Source organism: Tripterygium wilfordii, chromosome 1 (genome assembly GCF_013401445.1).
Source record: "Tripterygium wilfordii isolate XIE 37 chromosome 1, ASM1340144v1, whole genome shotgun sequence".
In the NCBI taxonomy this organism is placed as follows: domain Eukaryota; kingdom Viridiplantae; phylum Streptophyta; class Magnoliopsida; order Celastrales; family Celastraceae; genus Tripterygium; species Tripterygium wilfordii.
Window position 1 is genome coordinate 998,076 of NC_052232.1, and position 14,051 is coordinate 1,012,126.

At 38.2% G+C, this 14,051-nt stretch overlaps 2 protein-coding genes across 6 annotated transcripts; one reads left to right on the top strand and one right to left on the bottom strand.

The window, feature by feature from the left end:
* Window positions 1-2,479: 2,479 nt before the first annotated feature.
* On the bottom strand, window positions 2,480-9,327 carry LOC120004126. Of its 4 annotated transcripts, XM_038853392.1 has the most exons (9): window positions 8,598-9,327; window positions 8,508-8,567; window positions 6,607-7,020; window positions 5,732-5,852; window positions 4,955-5,261; window positions 4,480-4,552; window positions 3,816-3,906; window positions 3,665-3,744; window positions 2,480-2,806 (listed from the first exon to the last, which is right to left on the bottom strand). In XM_038853392.1, exons 2-9 carry the CDS (start codon window positions 8,556-8,558, stop codon window positions 2,672-2,674), a joined length of 1,272 nt encoding a protein of 423 aa, XP_038709320.1. In that variant the 5' UTR covers window positions 8,559-8,567; window positions 8,598-9,327; the 3' UTR covers window positions 2,480-2,671. The 4 variants fall into 4 exon arrangements, with proteins under 4 accessions (XP_038709320.1, XP_038709335.1, XP_038709310.1 ...); XM_038853407.1 differs by lacking the exon at window positions 6,607-7,020 and having other exon boundaries at window positions 8,598-9,326; XM_038853382.1 differs by having other exon boundaries at window positions 8,508-9,325.
* A 1,437-nt stretch (window positions 9,328-10,764) lies between these two features.
* Window positions 10,765-13,958, top strand: LOC119999035 (NADH dehydrogenase [ubiquinone] 1 alpha subcomplex subunit 8-B-like). 2 transcript variants are annotated; one of them, XM_038846532.1, is made up of 3 exons: window positions 10,765-10,906; window positions 11,040-11,249; window positions 13,570-13,958. In XM_038846532.1, exons 2-3 carry the CDS (start codon window positions 11,062-11,064, stop codon window positions 13,700-13,702), a joined length of 321 nt encoding a protein of 106 aa, XP_038702460.1. In that variant the 5' UTR covers window positions 10,765-10,906; window positions 11,040-11,061; the 3' UTR covers window positions 13,703-13,958. The 2 variants fall into 2 exon arrangements, with proteins under 2 accessions (XP_038702460.1, XP_038702467.1); XM_038846539.1 differs by having other exon boundaries at window positions 10,828-10,905; window positions 11,024-11,249.
* Window positions 13,959-14,051: the final 93 nt, after the last annotated feature.

A 14,051-nucleotide genomic window follows, 5' to 3' on the forward strand; every position in this document is an offset into this window, starting at 1 on the left:
CACGAAACTTGATCCTTGTGCCCTCAAGTGTGTATTTGTCGGTTATCATCCTTCACAAAAGGGTTACCGTTGTTTTCATCCTCCTACAAGTAAGTTCTATGTTACTATGGATGTCACCTTTTCTGAACATGAAATGTTTTTTTCTTCACCCAACTCCACGCTTCCGGGCCCGAGTGGTGATACTGTTGTTGAAGCTCCAAATTGGATGGAGTTGTTTCCTGATCCACTGTGTGTTGCCGATACTGTTGCTGAAGCTCCCTCTCTCTCATCTTCGCTAGTACCCACTCCCGATACTCCTCGTACAGATCCTCCTGAGGTAAGCATTGAGTCTGATGTTAATACTAACAATATTTGTGATAATACTTGTGTCTCGATTGAAACTGACAGATACGTACTCCCACCAAGAAGTACTCGTGGTGTTCCACCAGATAGATTTTCACCAGAGGTTGTGCGAAAAGTGAAATATCCTATTGCTCAGTATGCATCCACTCACCGACTGTCAAAGGAATGCCGAAGCTTTGTCAGTAATATGACTGTCATAGATATTCCTACTAAAGTGCAAGAGGCGTTGTTGGATCCAAAATGGGCAACTGCAATGACTGAGGAGATGACAGCACTTGAGAAAAATCAAACTTGGGAATTGGTGGAGTTGTCGAAAGGAAAAAAAGCTGTTGGTTGTAGGTGGGTGTACACCGTCAAGTGCAAGCCTGATGGTTCGGTTGATAGGTATAAAGCTAGGCTTGTGGCTAAAGGATTCACCCAGACGTATGGGGTTGATTATCAGGAAACGTTTGCTCCTGTTGCAAAAATTAATACGGTTCGAGTCCTAATATCCCTAGCTGCAAATTTTGATTGGCCTCTACAACAATATGATGTAAAAAATGCTTTTTTACATGGTGAGCTACAAGAAGAAGTTTATATGTCTCTGCCCCCAGGGTATGAAGCTCCAGGTGATCAAAGTGTCGTGTGTAAACTGAAGAAAGCCTTATACGGGTTGAAACAATCTCCTCGAGCTTGGTTTGGTCGATTCCGACTTGCTATGAGAAGATTCGGCTATAAGCAAAGTAATGCAGATCACACTTTATTTTTGAAAAGAGTTGGTGATAAATTAACGGCTCTCATTATTTATGTTGACGACATGGTAGTGACAGGCAATGATTCTGAAGAAATGCGTAAACTGAGAGACTATTTGTCAACTGAATTTGATATGAAGGATTTGGGAGGATTAAAATATTTTTTGGGCATTGAAGTTGTTCGTTCTGAGCAAGGCATATTTTTGTCCCAACGAAAGTATGTGCTTGACTTATTAACAGAAACTGGTATGCTTGGATGTCAGCCAATTGGATCTCCTATGGAACAAAATCATGGATTGGAAGAGTCTTCGAATCAAACTTCAATAGACAAATTACGATATCAAAGGTTAGTTGGGCGTTTAATCTATTTGTCTCATACGAGGCCAGATATTGCATATGCGGTCAGTGTTGTGAGTAGATTTATGCACAATCCTGGTAAACAACATATGGATGCAGTTATTAGAATTCTGAGATATTTAAAATCTGCACCGGGAAAAGGCTTACTCTTTTCTAAGAATGGGCATGCAGACGTATGGGGCTATACCGACTCAGATTGGGCAGGTAAAGGAGACCGAAGAAGATCAACCACTGGGTATTTAACTTTTGTTGGAGGAAATCTGGTTACTTGGAGAAGTAAAAAGCAAAAAGTTGTCTCATTGTCTAGTGCAGAAGCCGAATACAGAGCAATGGTGAAAGGTATTTGTGAGTTGTTATGGCTCAAACGGCTTATGAGGGAGCTGAGTTTGTCCATTAAAAGACCAATGAAATTGTATTGTGATAATCAGTCAGCAATTAAAATTGCTGAGAACCCAGTGCAACATGATCGGACTAAACATGTGGAAATTGATAGGAATTTCGTGTATGAAAAGCTAGAAGAAAAAATAATTGAAGTTCCGTATATGAAAACCGAAGATCAGTTGGCTGATGTGTTAACCAAGGGAGTGTCAAATTCAGTGTTTGCTGATTCACTTGTCAAGCTGGGCATGTACGATGTCTATGCACCACCTTGAGGGGGAGTGTTGAATAGAGTCAAAGATTTACCCAAGATTTACTTTATTGATTGAAGACTTTATTGACAAACTCAATATTGATTGAAGATTTTCCTTAATTGAAGATTCGGCAATCAATATTGATTTGTCTAAGTTCATAATTGATGCCTCAATTGTTGACTTTGATAGTGACTTTGATAGAGATTGTAATTACGTAGATCATTGATTGTAAACCAATGTAATAGCTATATAGGTGTTTCCCACTTCAATAAAAGATATTGATTGCAAAGTTAAGTCTAAGTACTTGCATTGGTAATTGAACATGCTTCTTTGGCCTGTGGGGAGAATAGTTATGAAGGATGACAAATTTCCTGATGATTTGGTTGTTTAATCTTGTGAAGAAGATTACGCAATCTGTGTTCCAACCATGCAATGAGGCTGCTATGACATAAAGGAAGAAAAGACCTGCAACCTCACTTTATTCATTTACAGAACATAACTCTTGATGCTTTGTGGGAGTTAAAGATGTGTAACATATATATACATCAGAAATATATCCATAGATGAGCAGAACAAAAGGCTTGAACATAGACCCTGGCCGGTTTATGGTCAAACCGGGTGACGTTCCTCTGCGACCTGAACTCTCCAAGCAAAATATTGAAGATACAATGAGTTGAGGCTCATAGCCAATCCAAAGCCCAGAAATGAAGAAAGCAATATGGCATAAACTGCCTTCAGATGAAGCTGCAATAAAAGTGAGGGCATTAGTTCATGTTGAGTTACATTAATAGAGTGCTTCAGATGATGGTGTAGAACTGAACGTCGACGGCTAAATGCTCATGCCAGGCTAGCCTTCAGTACCCATTTTCATGTACTAGCATAGATTTGTGAAAAATAGTAACATGGGGAAATTAAATGGTAGAATCGCCAAAAACTACTGTACAATTCAGATTAACATATCTCATCCTACCCTAGTAAAATAGCATTTTAATTTAATAAACATGACTCTTTTCTTCATCTTCTTGTTCGCATAAGTTCAGCAAGCAATCAGACAAATAATGTGTCTTTCTGCATCAAAGAAATGCTTTCAAGCAAACTCAAATTTGCCGTTAACCTGGAGGGAAGAAAAGGAAACTTATAGTACTTGCAAGTTGATGCAGGTGCCAAGGTGGGGTTAGCCCGAATACAGAACAATACCTGTAATATGCTAATTTCTATTTATTTAAATGAAATACATGTAATATGCTAACAAACTAGGTAAAGTAAATAAATGCAATAGATGTTTAGAAATCCTTTCCAAAGATGACTCTAAACTTCGGCCAGTAGTTGTTGTACTAATTATCCCTTTAGTACCAAGGTCAGGAACTTGCAAATCATAGCTAAAATCAGCTGCTAATATCATATTCCTCGTGTTCACCAACTTATCACAATATTCACCTTTACTCATAAGCATGACAAAAACAACTTAACTGCCACAATATCTGATCAGACAGCTAAAATTATATTTATTATGGGAATGTTTATTGACGCTCTATTAGAGTGTGTATACGTGTGTGCACATGAGCGTGTGTGTGTGTGTCGGAGAGAGAGAGCATTACACACCACACTGTATAATACATGGACAATGATGGCTACAAGTGAAAACTCCAAAGCAGCATACGTCCATTTGTACTCCTTGATTGCTGCAAGATGAAAGAAGCACATGCTAAGAAATTGTACATAATTTCCGGTAAATTCTGAAGATCAGCTTTACCTAGTATGACTGCAAAAGTAGACGACAAAAGCCCCAAGGTAAACGCAAATGGGGCAGTGATTATGATTGCTCGAGTCTTTAAGTCCAGAATCTGAAAATAATAAAGCCCATAATTAACTAAGCTTACCAAAAATCAAAGAACACAGGCCATGGGTAAAATTTCCCAAAAGAAAGAGATATATTCCTTTCATTGCTGAGCATTTGGTCAGCATTTTTACATACAATTTTCTTTTTTCTGAATGGGAAAAACTTATTGAATGGCACCAAGGGAGTGTGACCGAGACAAAACAAGGAACAAGGAGAACAGAAAACAAACAATCAAGAAACAAAAAAAAAAACAATCTATAACGTTACAGATGCTGCAATTATCTTGACATGAAAACTACAATCTCAAGTATTCAACCAGTTATCTAAAGTTTTTCTATTATTGAATTATACTAGTGAGAGCAAAACTGTGTTTTAGACAAATCTGGCTCAATGACTTGACATAAATTTAGTGTGCTGTTCAGCTATGGATGCATGGCAAAACCAATACCACAAAGTTGACATAAACAAATATTGATACTGCCAGCCTTTTCAATCTAAAACAAGATGCAACGTCTAGGCCACAGAAAGTTGAAAACCGTTATTTCTTTTGCTTTTCCTCAGGGCAAAAATGGCCTACCAGTAGCTGTTCCAGGAAGAAGAAATAGCATATGGTGCTAATTAACACAAGCACCACAAAGTCCTGCCATGCACTGCATATCATAGAGAGTCAAATAACAAATTTATCAGGATGCAGGAAAAGACCAAGTAACGACTGAAAGATAGTTAAGATAAAAACTAAGCTGCAAATTCAACAGACAAAATGGTGAAAGTTAAAGCAGATTATCAGCTGGTTATAATAAATTGAAAATAATGCTACAGACTCATTTAATTGATTTGAAGGTGTGGTCAGAAGTGCTTTACCAAGAATGAAGGGAAAATATATAGGCTAATGTAAAGGAATATTTAATTAAGGTCAGGCATCAGTCTGCCTGAGTATGAATAAAACAAATAAGCGTGAAATGTGGTAGGAAAGTTTTCATTGAACTTCCAGAATGATTTTCATAGAAGGTAAAAACAAGTGGATGTATGACCGTTACCCCAGATTATATTACCTTATAGCTTGCGAAGTCGAACTCCGTCCCTGTCTGTTATTGCTTTGAGCAGAGCTTGTCACACGAAACAAAGTTACAGGCAAGTTCCGGACCTCTAGCCCACATACATCACAATTCTTGTTTCCTTTTGTGCTAAACCACTTAATTGCGCATTCTTCATGTACAAGTCTGAGGGCACCTTTGCAACTGCATTCCATTTTGAGTGTGTTATCTTCTTCACATGCATCCAGACAGATCCTGCACACAGCTTCTTCTTCTGGAATCTCTTCGTCGTCACAGCCCATTGGGACAGGTGTTATTTGATCTACTGCAAGAGAAATAAGAAGGGATCATCATCAAAGCCTTTATCACAAATATATTGAAGTCGGCGGCAGCATATCAGAGAGGGGAGGAGGGACTAAAAAATAACATCGACAAGTTTATAATATAAGCAGCTCCATAATCATTTAATAAAGTATTTTTATTTTTATTTTTTGCAATTTTCTTAATGGCAATTAATTTGACCTGAGTAAGGGGAGCCTTGGGACAATAAAATTTGACAGCATTTCAGCAAAGCAGTAAGATGAAAGTAACTTGTTTTTCCGGATATGCTTCATATCATACGTCAACATTTTCTTATCTAAATTGCTTTCATAATGACATTTAGAATTTTCACAACCAGAGCGAGTTATCTGTTTCTGATTAATTCATATACATAAATGTGGAAACAATAACATATATTAACATGGAAACAAGAATAATGAACAAAAATAACCAAGTTTACATGCAACTACATACCATTGCTAGATTCTGACATAATGTGCTCTCTATTGGCAGGAAAAGACATGGATCTTACTATGACAACATTTTTCCCTGGAACAGACAATGACCTTGAAACCACACCATTAACTACCCCTTTCTGCAAAAAAATCACCATAACTATCATGAATATATTTTCCTCTGAAAACTTACTAGCACACCAATTACAAGTTACAACACAGACCCATGCCTCACCACAGCAAACCCTTCCCTTTTTCACTTCCTTCTACTTTCTAGAAACATATGTAAGTAAGGCTTGATGAGTCTACTCCAAGAAGGTTTAGCTACATGGATACAGAATGAAGAAAGCAGGATCTAACCCCAATAGAGAAGAAGGTCTATATGTTCTGAAAGAATATATGCCTAAAAGGATATGCTCATGACATGTATCATGTGCATAGTCAAGTCATTCGTTTTAAAGAATGCTATACAAGAGAGACAAGATTTTTTTGAATCAATCCAACCTCTAGAGGGGGTAAAGAAGGTAAAATAGAGAAGGGGGGATTAGGGGGAAATATTCAAACAATATCATACATTTCCAAAAAAATTAACCTTAATGGTCAAGACCTGGCTGGACCATCAAAATTTGCCAGTGCAAATCTCCATCCTGACCAATGGTATGGCTTGTGAATAGTTGCATGCAACTGGAGTCTCACCCAGCAGCCTTACACAAGATGAAAGACTAGGTCATTTGAGTTTCCGTAATATCAAATAAAAGAAAAACAAAAGTATTCTAAAATTATGAGTTCTCCTATGTCCAATTATTGACTATTCATGCTGATGTAATCTATAGCCTTAAAGAATCATATGAAAGTGCAAAACCCAGGCAGAATCCCATGCGAAAAGATGTTTACATTGGTTTTATGACGTTCACCAGGCATCCTAGCAGAAGTAGGTGTGGGAATTGAAGGGGAGAAGCCTGCCTCATGAGAAAGTGGAAGAGATGTAGACCTTTTCCAGGAAAATGCAGCCTTGAAACTAGCCACGATTGGACTTTCAAGTGCTGTCCTGGAGTCTGAATTGAGGAGGGAGCTTCTTTCACCTTCAGCTATGGAAATTTTTTTCTTGAAGCTTAGACCCCGCAAGAAGCCTCCAGACGATGGACTACCTATGTTCGAAGCTTGAGATTTCAGTAAACCCTTTCCACTATGACTACTGCCAAAACCAATGGGCTTATGAGGTATTTGAAGTGAAAGATCTGAGCGCCTCCCGCTCGGTCCTGAATCTAAGACTTCTCCCTTTGAGACTTCCTCTTCTTGACGATCATTCTGCAGACAACATTTTTCAATATCTTGAAGTCATGTGGTATAAATGCATCCAGAAAATATGCCATGCTAACATAGATTATAACTGATTACATGATTCATCACAATAATTCATGTGCCAAATACAATATGGCGTGCCATTATAGATTATAACTGATTACATGACTCAACACAATAATTCATGTGCCAAACACAAGTTACACAACCTCTGCAAATTTCGGATGCAAAACATGAAATTGTTCTCTCGTTCCATGTAGATGGCCATTGTCCACGCAGACATCTATAACTCCTTAAGTATCAGGCTCCTCTTTCAAGACTTGTGGTTTGTTTTGTCTTCAACAATGAACAAAGAAACAAAAATAGTTAAAGGGCGTAGCTTCAGACCACTACTTAGCTCCACAGTTTCTAAATCATTTTATTCTTTCCAGGTGTGTAACTAACCACCGTCAGCAAAAACATCTAACCGATGACGAATTAAGGAGGCAAACAAAGGCATCAAAACTCACCATTTAAACTGCTGAGTTCTATACCTAGATACAAATGCCACCATGGGACATGATTCTAATGTGAAGGGCTGAAAAAGAAGAAGAAGAGTCGTGCAATGTTTGTCCTAGCACATAAGTTTTCACTAAAATGCTCTGATCTGAATTCAACAATTAGTTTGCTCAAGAAACCAAAATCAGATATTTAGCCATCCTGTTGATAATGCATAGCATTGCAACACTCCAGCATTAATCAAGAATTTCAACTCATGCCATCTTTTATAAACATAACAAACATATGTTAATCACTGGGAGCTAATGTCAAGGAACTTCTCACTAGTCAATGCCAGTTCCCACATACCAAACACAGAAGTTGATGGATATTTTCCTGTGTTCATAATCCTATATGAATAGTTATTCTTGAACTCTCATAAATGACGAAAAACGTCACAAGCGTCATATGGTGGTATATTTACCATTGATATACCTACCCAGACCACATTCAAGATCACCAGCATTTCAATTTGCCGAAATCAGTGAACACCCACATAATCTGCTGAAAATCACTAATAATAGATCTAAACCTCACAACCCTTCAAGAAAAGAGTCCTAGATTTCTCACCAGAAATGTGTGTCTCATCTATTATATGGACGAAATAAGATTGCGAGGGCAGGTATCAAGAATCCCAACTAAGCATGGAATGGGCAAAAATGGAAGGCAAGATCCGGTCACTCGTTAAACTTGCAAGCTCTGATACCACCGACACTAATTGAAACAACAAATATTGAACTTTTACTAATTAAGCACTGATTAAATAAAGAAACAATACAGAACGTATCACAAATCCATATTTATCAGAAAGAGCTTTAAGCAGCAAAGCAAGCCAGTCACACTTGCCAAATAAGGAAAATAAGGCAACCCAAATCCATTGAATCATAAAGCATACTAAATCTACGCAAATAAAGAGATAAAGGACTAAGAGAGAAATTGGGGTTTCATGGACTGACCGGAGAAGACACCTCTGTAACTCCGTTAGCGAGTGGTTGAGTAACTTTCATTATTGCGGCCTAAACCCAGAAACAAAAAATGGCTGTGGCAAAGATTTCAAAAATGGAGAGAATCAAGGAACTTAAATTCCTTCTGATATTATCCGATTCTATGACTTATTATACTCTTCGATTTTTTTATTTTATTTCTTTCAAAAAGGATATGCGACGTGATTTTGAGACAGAGAGAGGGTCGTGTAGGGGGTTGCTTGGAAGGTGAAGAGAAACCTCTCCGTCGGTGTATCTTTTGCCCGCACCCGTGCCTGCCACTCCTCACATCTCTCTCACTCCCACCCATTCATTTCCTTCTGTCTTTTCCTTCACCTGAATGACAAGTGTCCCGTTCTTCTTTTCCTTCATTTACTCGATAGAGACTAAAGGATTTACTCCAGTCGTTCACGTGATTGGTAGGACACCATTGACTTGGTGATGCGAACTAGTAAGTATTACCTTCTATAACAGAGATTCCAATGTAACTTTTAGACAAGTGAAACCAGATATCTTCATGCTTTGTATGTGAAACCCTGAGTGGTTAAATGGTGCATTTTGATTACTTGAGAGAACAATCAAGCATCATTTCCATTGACACTCATCCCAGATGATACGGCAACAAATGAAAAAATCTGGAGATTTACAGCATCTCCGATGGGTACCTAAAATGGATGAAAAGATTATATGGCTGAGCTAATGAAGGAAATTAAGCTCAACAGACAACAGCAACCTTCCCTCAGACAACGAAAATCCCTTCCAAGAAAGATAGCTGCAAGCTTACCTAAAGGAGTACCTGGCGACTATTTTGGGTACAGTACAGTTAAAAATCGTATTGGCCCAGACAAATAGAAATAGGTGTGACTAAAACCCAATAAATTAAATTGACTAACAATCCCACCACCTTATAATTTACATGTAAAGATCCGACCTAGCTTGAATAGGCCACAATCCATATCATGTATGCCAACTCAATTACCATACTTCTACATATTCATTATGACGTGCACGTGCACGTGCACGACCCACTGTCCAAAGGACAGCTTATGCCTGTAACATTACAACTTGATCCGCTCACTTTGCCTAGACCTCAAGTCACTTCTACTTGCAGCTCGGCCTCACGAGCGAGCCAATCAATGGCAAACCTTAGGCCTCACGCCTAGTCCATCAAGCAACTAGGTCCTTCCCTACAATCGACCTTGTAACTTGTGCTCACATTTCTTTTGATGATCCTTCACACCTTTGGACATTTTTTTTTATCAACCAATAACCAACTCTCCTTTTTGTCAAGACCTCTGACCCACTCCGTGCATTAAGTCTATCTTGAGATTTGTACTCGTCCCATCTGAAAGGACACACCGTAATTTTAATATTATACTTTACCAACTAATCATGTCAGACTTGCCACTTAACATGTTTTCTATGAATTACCTTTTTCCCAAGCCAACCTCGAAACTTGTTCCCTCATGATCTATCTTAAAAGATCCTTTCACTTATCTCTAACTATCGACCTTCTTCTTAAAGAAGATAAGTTCATTAATCTGCCAAAAACTCCAAGCTTTTGCTATCATTAACCTTACAAAAACAAACAAGATCAACATTGTACCTTCGATCCCAAATACTATCTTTCGCTCTATCTTCAACCACGATCAAATCTCCTCGCGTACATTCTCATGCACATCGTTTGATCTTTAGTTTACTAACTTGGTTGTTAGAGTCTCATTGGCCAACACCCTCCCGATGTCAAGAGATTTTCGGTCATCTTTATTTATGTCTCCTACAAGTTGTTGGTTATCCACTTAACTTTTCTTTATTTGAAGTTCTAACATCTACATGTATCTTTTTCATTTTTGGTTACTCCAACAGGTACTCCAAATAGTACTCTAAATGGGGTGGACGACTACATACCCCAATGTTGGGGTATGCACCATCATCTCTAAAATAAATTAAAAAAAAAACTAATATTTTATTTTCTCTTTTCTCCCCCTTTTCCCAAAAAATATTTTGTTATTTATATTTGTAATAATAATTTCAAAAAATATTATATGTGATGTTGAAATTGATGGTGTGGTTAGAGTGGTCTTAGAAAAATTTTAAAAATATCTCCTAAAATAAATTTTTAATTAAAATATAGAAAATAAGGAATTTGATCTTGAAGGCCAGTGCTATTGAATATTGGACGTAAATACCCTCAAAAGAGTCGTTTCTTTTCTCCACTTTCGAGGAGAGAGGAGGGTCATTATGGTAATCTTGTTACCGTGTAACTACCCCCAGGCGCACAATTAGCGTTAATCGGTCTCTGCCCCATCTCTCGCTCACTGGCCTAAACACATTTGTTCCTCTCTCGGTGTTTCTCGATAGCAACGAGCAGGTAAGGAATTTTTACGCTGAAAATTTTCCTTTAGAGTTTCAATCTACCTGGAAATATCGTGAATCATAGAAAATGTAAGTGATTAGGGGAAATTCGATTTTTCTTCTCATCGTTATAGGGTTGGCTGCGCAGGATAAATCGGTGGTGGAATTGGAGATGTCGAGCGCCGTGGATGCGACGGGGAATCCGATCCCGACCTCTTCGGTGCTGATGTCTGCGTCGAAGCACATCGGGATTAGGTGCATGCCGGAGAATGTGGCTTTCCTCAAGTGCAAGCAGAAGGATCAAAACCCTGAGAAGTGCCTTGACAAAGGTCAGCAAGTTACTCGATGCGTCCTTGGCCTGTAAGTGATCTGTTCCAATCGTTGTCGTCATCTCATAGGCGCACACACATTACAAATTGTGTTTGCGAATTTGTGTGCGTGTAATTTCTGAATGATCTATGGTTAAGCTAAACCGTAAATGGAGAAGATTGACTTCTTGTTTTTCCACTACTTTTACTATCAGCTTTCCATTTTGAATTTTAAGGGAATGTTGGCATTCAGAGGATAAGTTAGTGTTGATTGTGAATCATTACCTGCGTCCAGGTTTTGTTGGATTTGTACTCATTGGCTTCAAAGGGTTTCTTTGGTGTTCCTGAAATATATTATACTCGTTAGGAAGAGGTTTTGATTGATCAAAAAGAAGAATCTACTTCAACCAATATGCCCTTAGGCACGGCCATACATAACATAGAAATCACACTTGGAAAGGGTGGACAATTAGCTAGAGCTGCAGGTGCTTGAGATTTCTATTTGGGCATTAAATAGCTTTGCTTTGTTGAGTTGCTTATGCAATCTGTAAACTTTGTTTACAGTTGTCCAATCTTTGTATTAGAATTCTGCAATACTATACTTGATTGATGAGCTTAACATGCTGACTCTAGATCTTCAGCAGACTCCTGAGTCCAGAGTCATGCTCAAGTCTCATATGAGGTTCATTACTCACAGTGCGGTAGCAAGTTGTATTCTTATGCCATTTGACAAAACTATAATTAGTCATATGGTACATGAGATCCAATTGGGAGCTTTCTTTAGGCTTAGGCGCTTAACACTTCTCTGCAGAATGTCTTTCACTGGAATAGTGGAATGCATTAAGACAACTGATTGGAGGTAAAGGAAGAATGAAAAGTAGCCTTTAGGTTTGAGATTTTTCTCTAAGCTCATAAGTTTTAAGGTATCGAAATGGAATAGAATGAAGTTCTTGTTAGATACCTGAAATGGAGATACTGCTCTTTGGTGGAAATTCCAACTCTGTATGCTGTAGCCAACTATGAGGAATTACCTGAAGAGCGCTATATGATTAGGGGTGATAATAGAGTTATCTGGTGCCCTTCATTGAAGGGCCTTACAAGACTAGGAGCTGTAGATTTTTGATGTATTTCTAAAGCACTCATATGAATATATGTCTGCCTATCTTTCCTCAGATTCTATATTCCAGATGGTTTTTAAGAATATGCAGCTCTTTAAGTAGGCGATGATTACATAAGCATGGCAGACCTGTTTTCCAACTGTAGCATTAGCTCGGTGATGCCTCATAATGTTAGAAACTTGTATATGTGCATGGCTGAGGGCTGTCCAAGTAGCGAGAAAGTGGCATCTGGATTGCAGCAACCCGCTCTGTAGTCAGGACTATTTCAAAGAGTAAAAAAGGTAAACAACTTTCATGCACAAAGGCTCCTGCAGTGGGTGAGGTTGGGGACATACAGGATGTACACAAACCTTATCCCCACATATTATGTGGAGAGGCTATTACCAGGAATTGAACCCATGACCACTCTAGATTGCCCCACTGGAACTCTATGGCTCTGCCACTAGGTCATATATTCACTTGTGACTTGATCTTGCAATGTTGAAATGAATAGTAGGAGCAATTCAAATTGTAGGCTGGACTTAATTGTGCTACTAAGAGATATAATTGTCAAGCATATGTGTTCTCTTCTTGTTCTAATTGCTTCTCTTGTTCGTCTTTCGTGTGGTACTCGAGTACTTGGGTTGTTCGCTTTTATTGTCAAAATTTTTATGTATCACAGATTTATAGTTTGGTAGTGATGTTGGTGATCAAGCTTGTTGATGCCAAAATATCAAAATTTCACACATGGTCGGCTCAAAGGCAATCTAAGTAACCGGTCCTCTTAAGTACTTACATTTTTTTCTTTGTCTATGGAGATAAAGGTTATGTTTATTGCCACTTAAGGTTAGTCTTTTCTTCATCCATTGTGTCTCAAAGCATGTATTACAATGAGAGTTCCCCATGAGCATTTTTTTTTTCTGATTGTTTCCCATGAGCTATTGTTCTAAACCCTCAATAATAGTGTAGTCTGGGACCTTGTATGCTCCATTAACCTACATTTCTTCTTCATTTTTAAAAAGCGGTGACATTGTTGCTGAACATCATGTTTTTCCCTATGGTTTGAACATCTTTTAATGCTAACATTTCTTTCGTTCTTTCATTTTCCGACAATATAGTTATTCTGTTATCTCCGGTTATTATACTATTTGGTCTCCTGTTCACCGAACGTATAGGAACCTGCCACATTGAACTAGCTAGAACTTATCTCACAAGACATGCATGGTAATGCTATGTTGTTTCCCTTAATTCGGATTTTTTTTTTGGGTGGTGCAGGCTGAAAGATCTTCATGAAAAGTGTACTAAAGAGATGGATGCATATGTTGGTTGCATGTATTATCATACGAATGAATTTGACTTGTGCCGCAAAGAGCAGCAAGAGTTCGAGAAATCATGCCCTTTGGAGTGATCAGCGAACAATACATTTAATGCCATCCCAAGGAATAATTGATGCGATTTTGCCTAGAACATGTGTACTGTTGCGCACATTTTTCCATATCTTGGGTTTCATGTGGTTAGTTCAGAACTTCAGATTGCTGGTATTTTTCGGAAGCTGGAAGCTCTCTCTTTTATAAACACAATAGCGATGATTTGTTCCGAACTCAAAAATATTAGTTCTGCAACGGATATGGCATGTCAATAGGATCTACATTATTGCTGATGTACTCTCACTGCCTCAATGTAGTAGATTGCCAGAATTTAAGGCACCCTAGTTGATCAAAACCAACCTTAAACAAAACTCTACTCGATCAAAACCA

Excerpts from the sequence above, each read along its gene's own strand:
- LOC120004126 (XM_038853392.1), bottom strand. The coding sequence starts at position 8,558 with ATGAAAGTTACTCAACCACTCGCTAACGGAGTTACAGAGGTGTCTTCT. Across the intron at positions 4,553-4,954 it reads TCGACTTCGCAAGCTATAAG|TGCATGGCAGGACTTTGTGG; the intron begins GTAATATAATCT and ends TATGATATGCAG. Across the intron at positions 3,907-4,479 it reads TCTTCCTGGAACAGCTACTG|ATTCTGGACTTAAAGACTCG; the intron begins GTAGGCCATTTT and ends TATTATTTTCAG.
- LOC119999035 (XM_038846532.1), top strand. The coding sequence starts at position 11,062 with ATGTCGAGCGCCGTGGATGCGACGGGGAATCCGATCCCGACCTCTTCG. Across the intron at positions 11,250-13,569 it reads ACTCGATGCGTCCTTGGCCT|GCTGAAAGATCTTCATGAAA; the intron begins GTAAGTGATCTG and ends TGGGTGGTGCAG.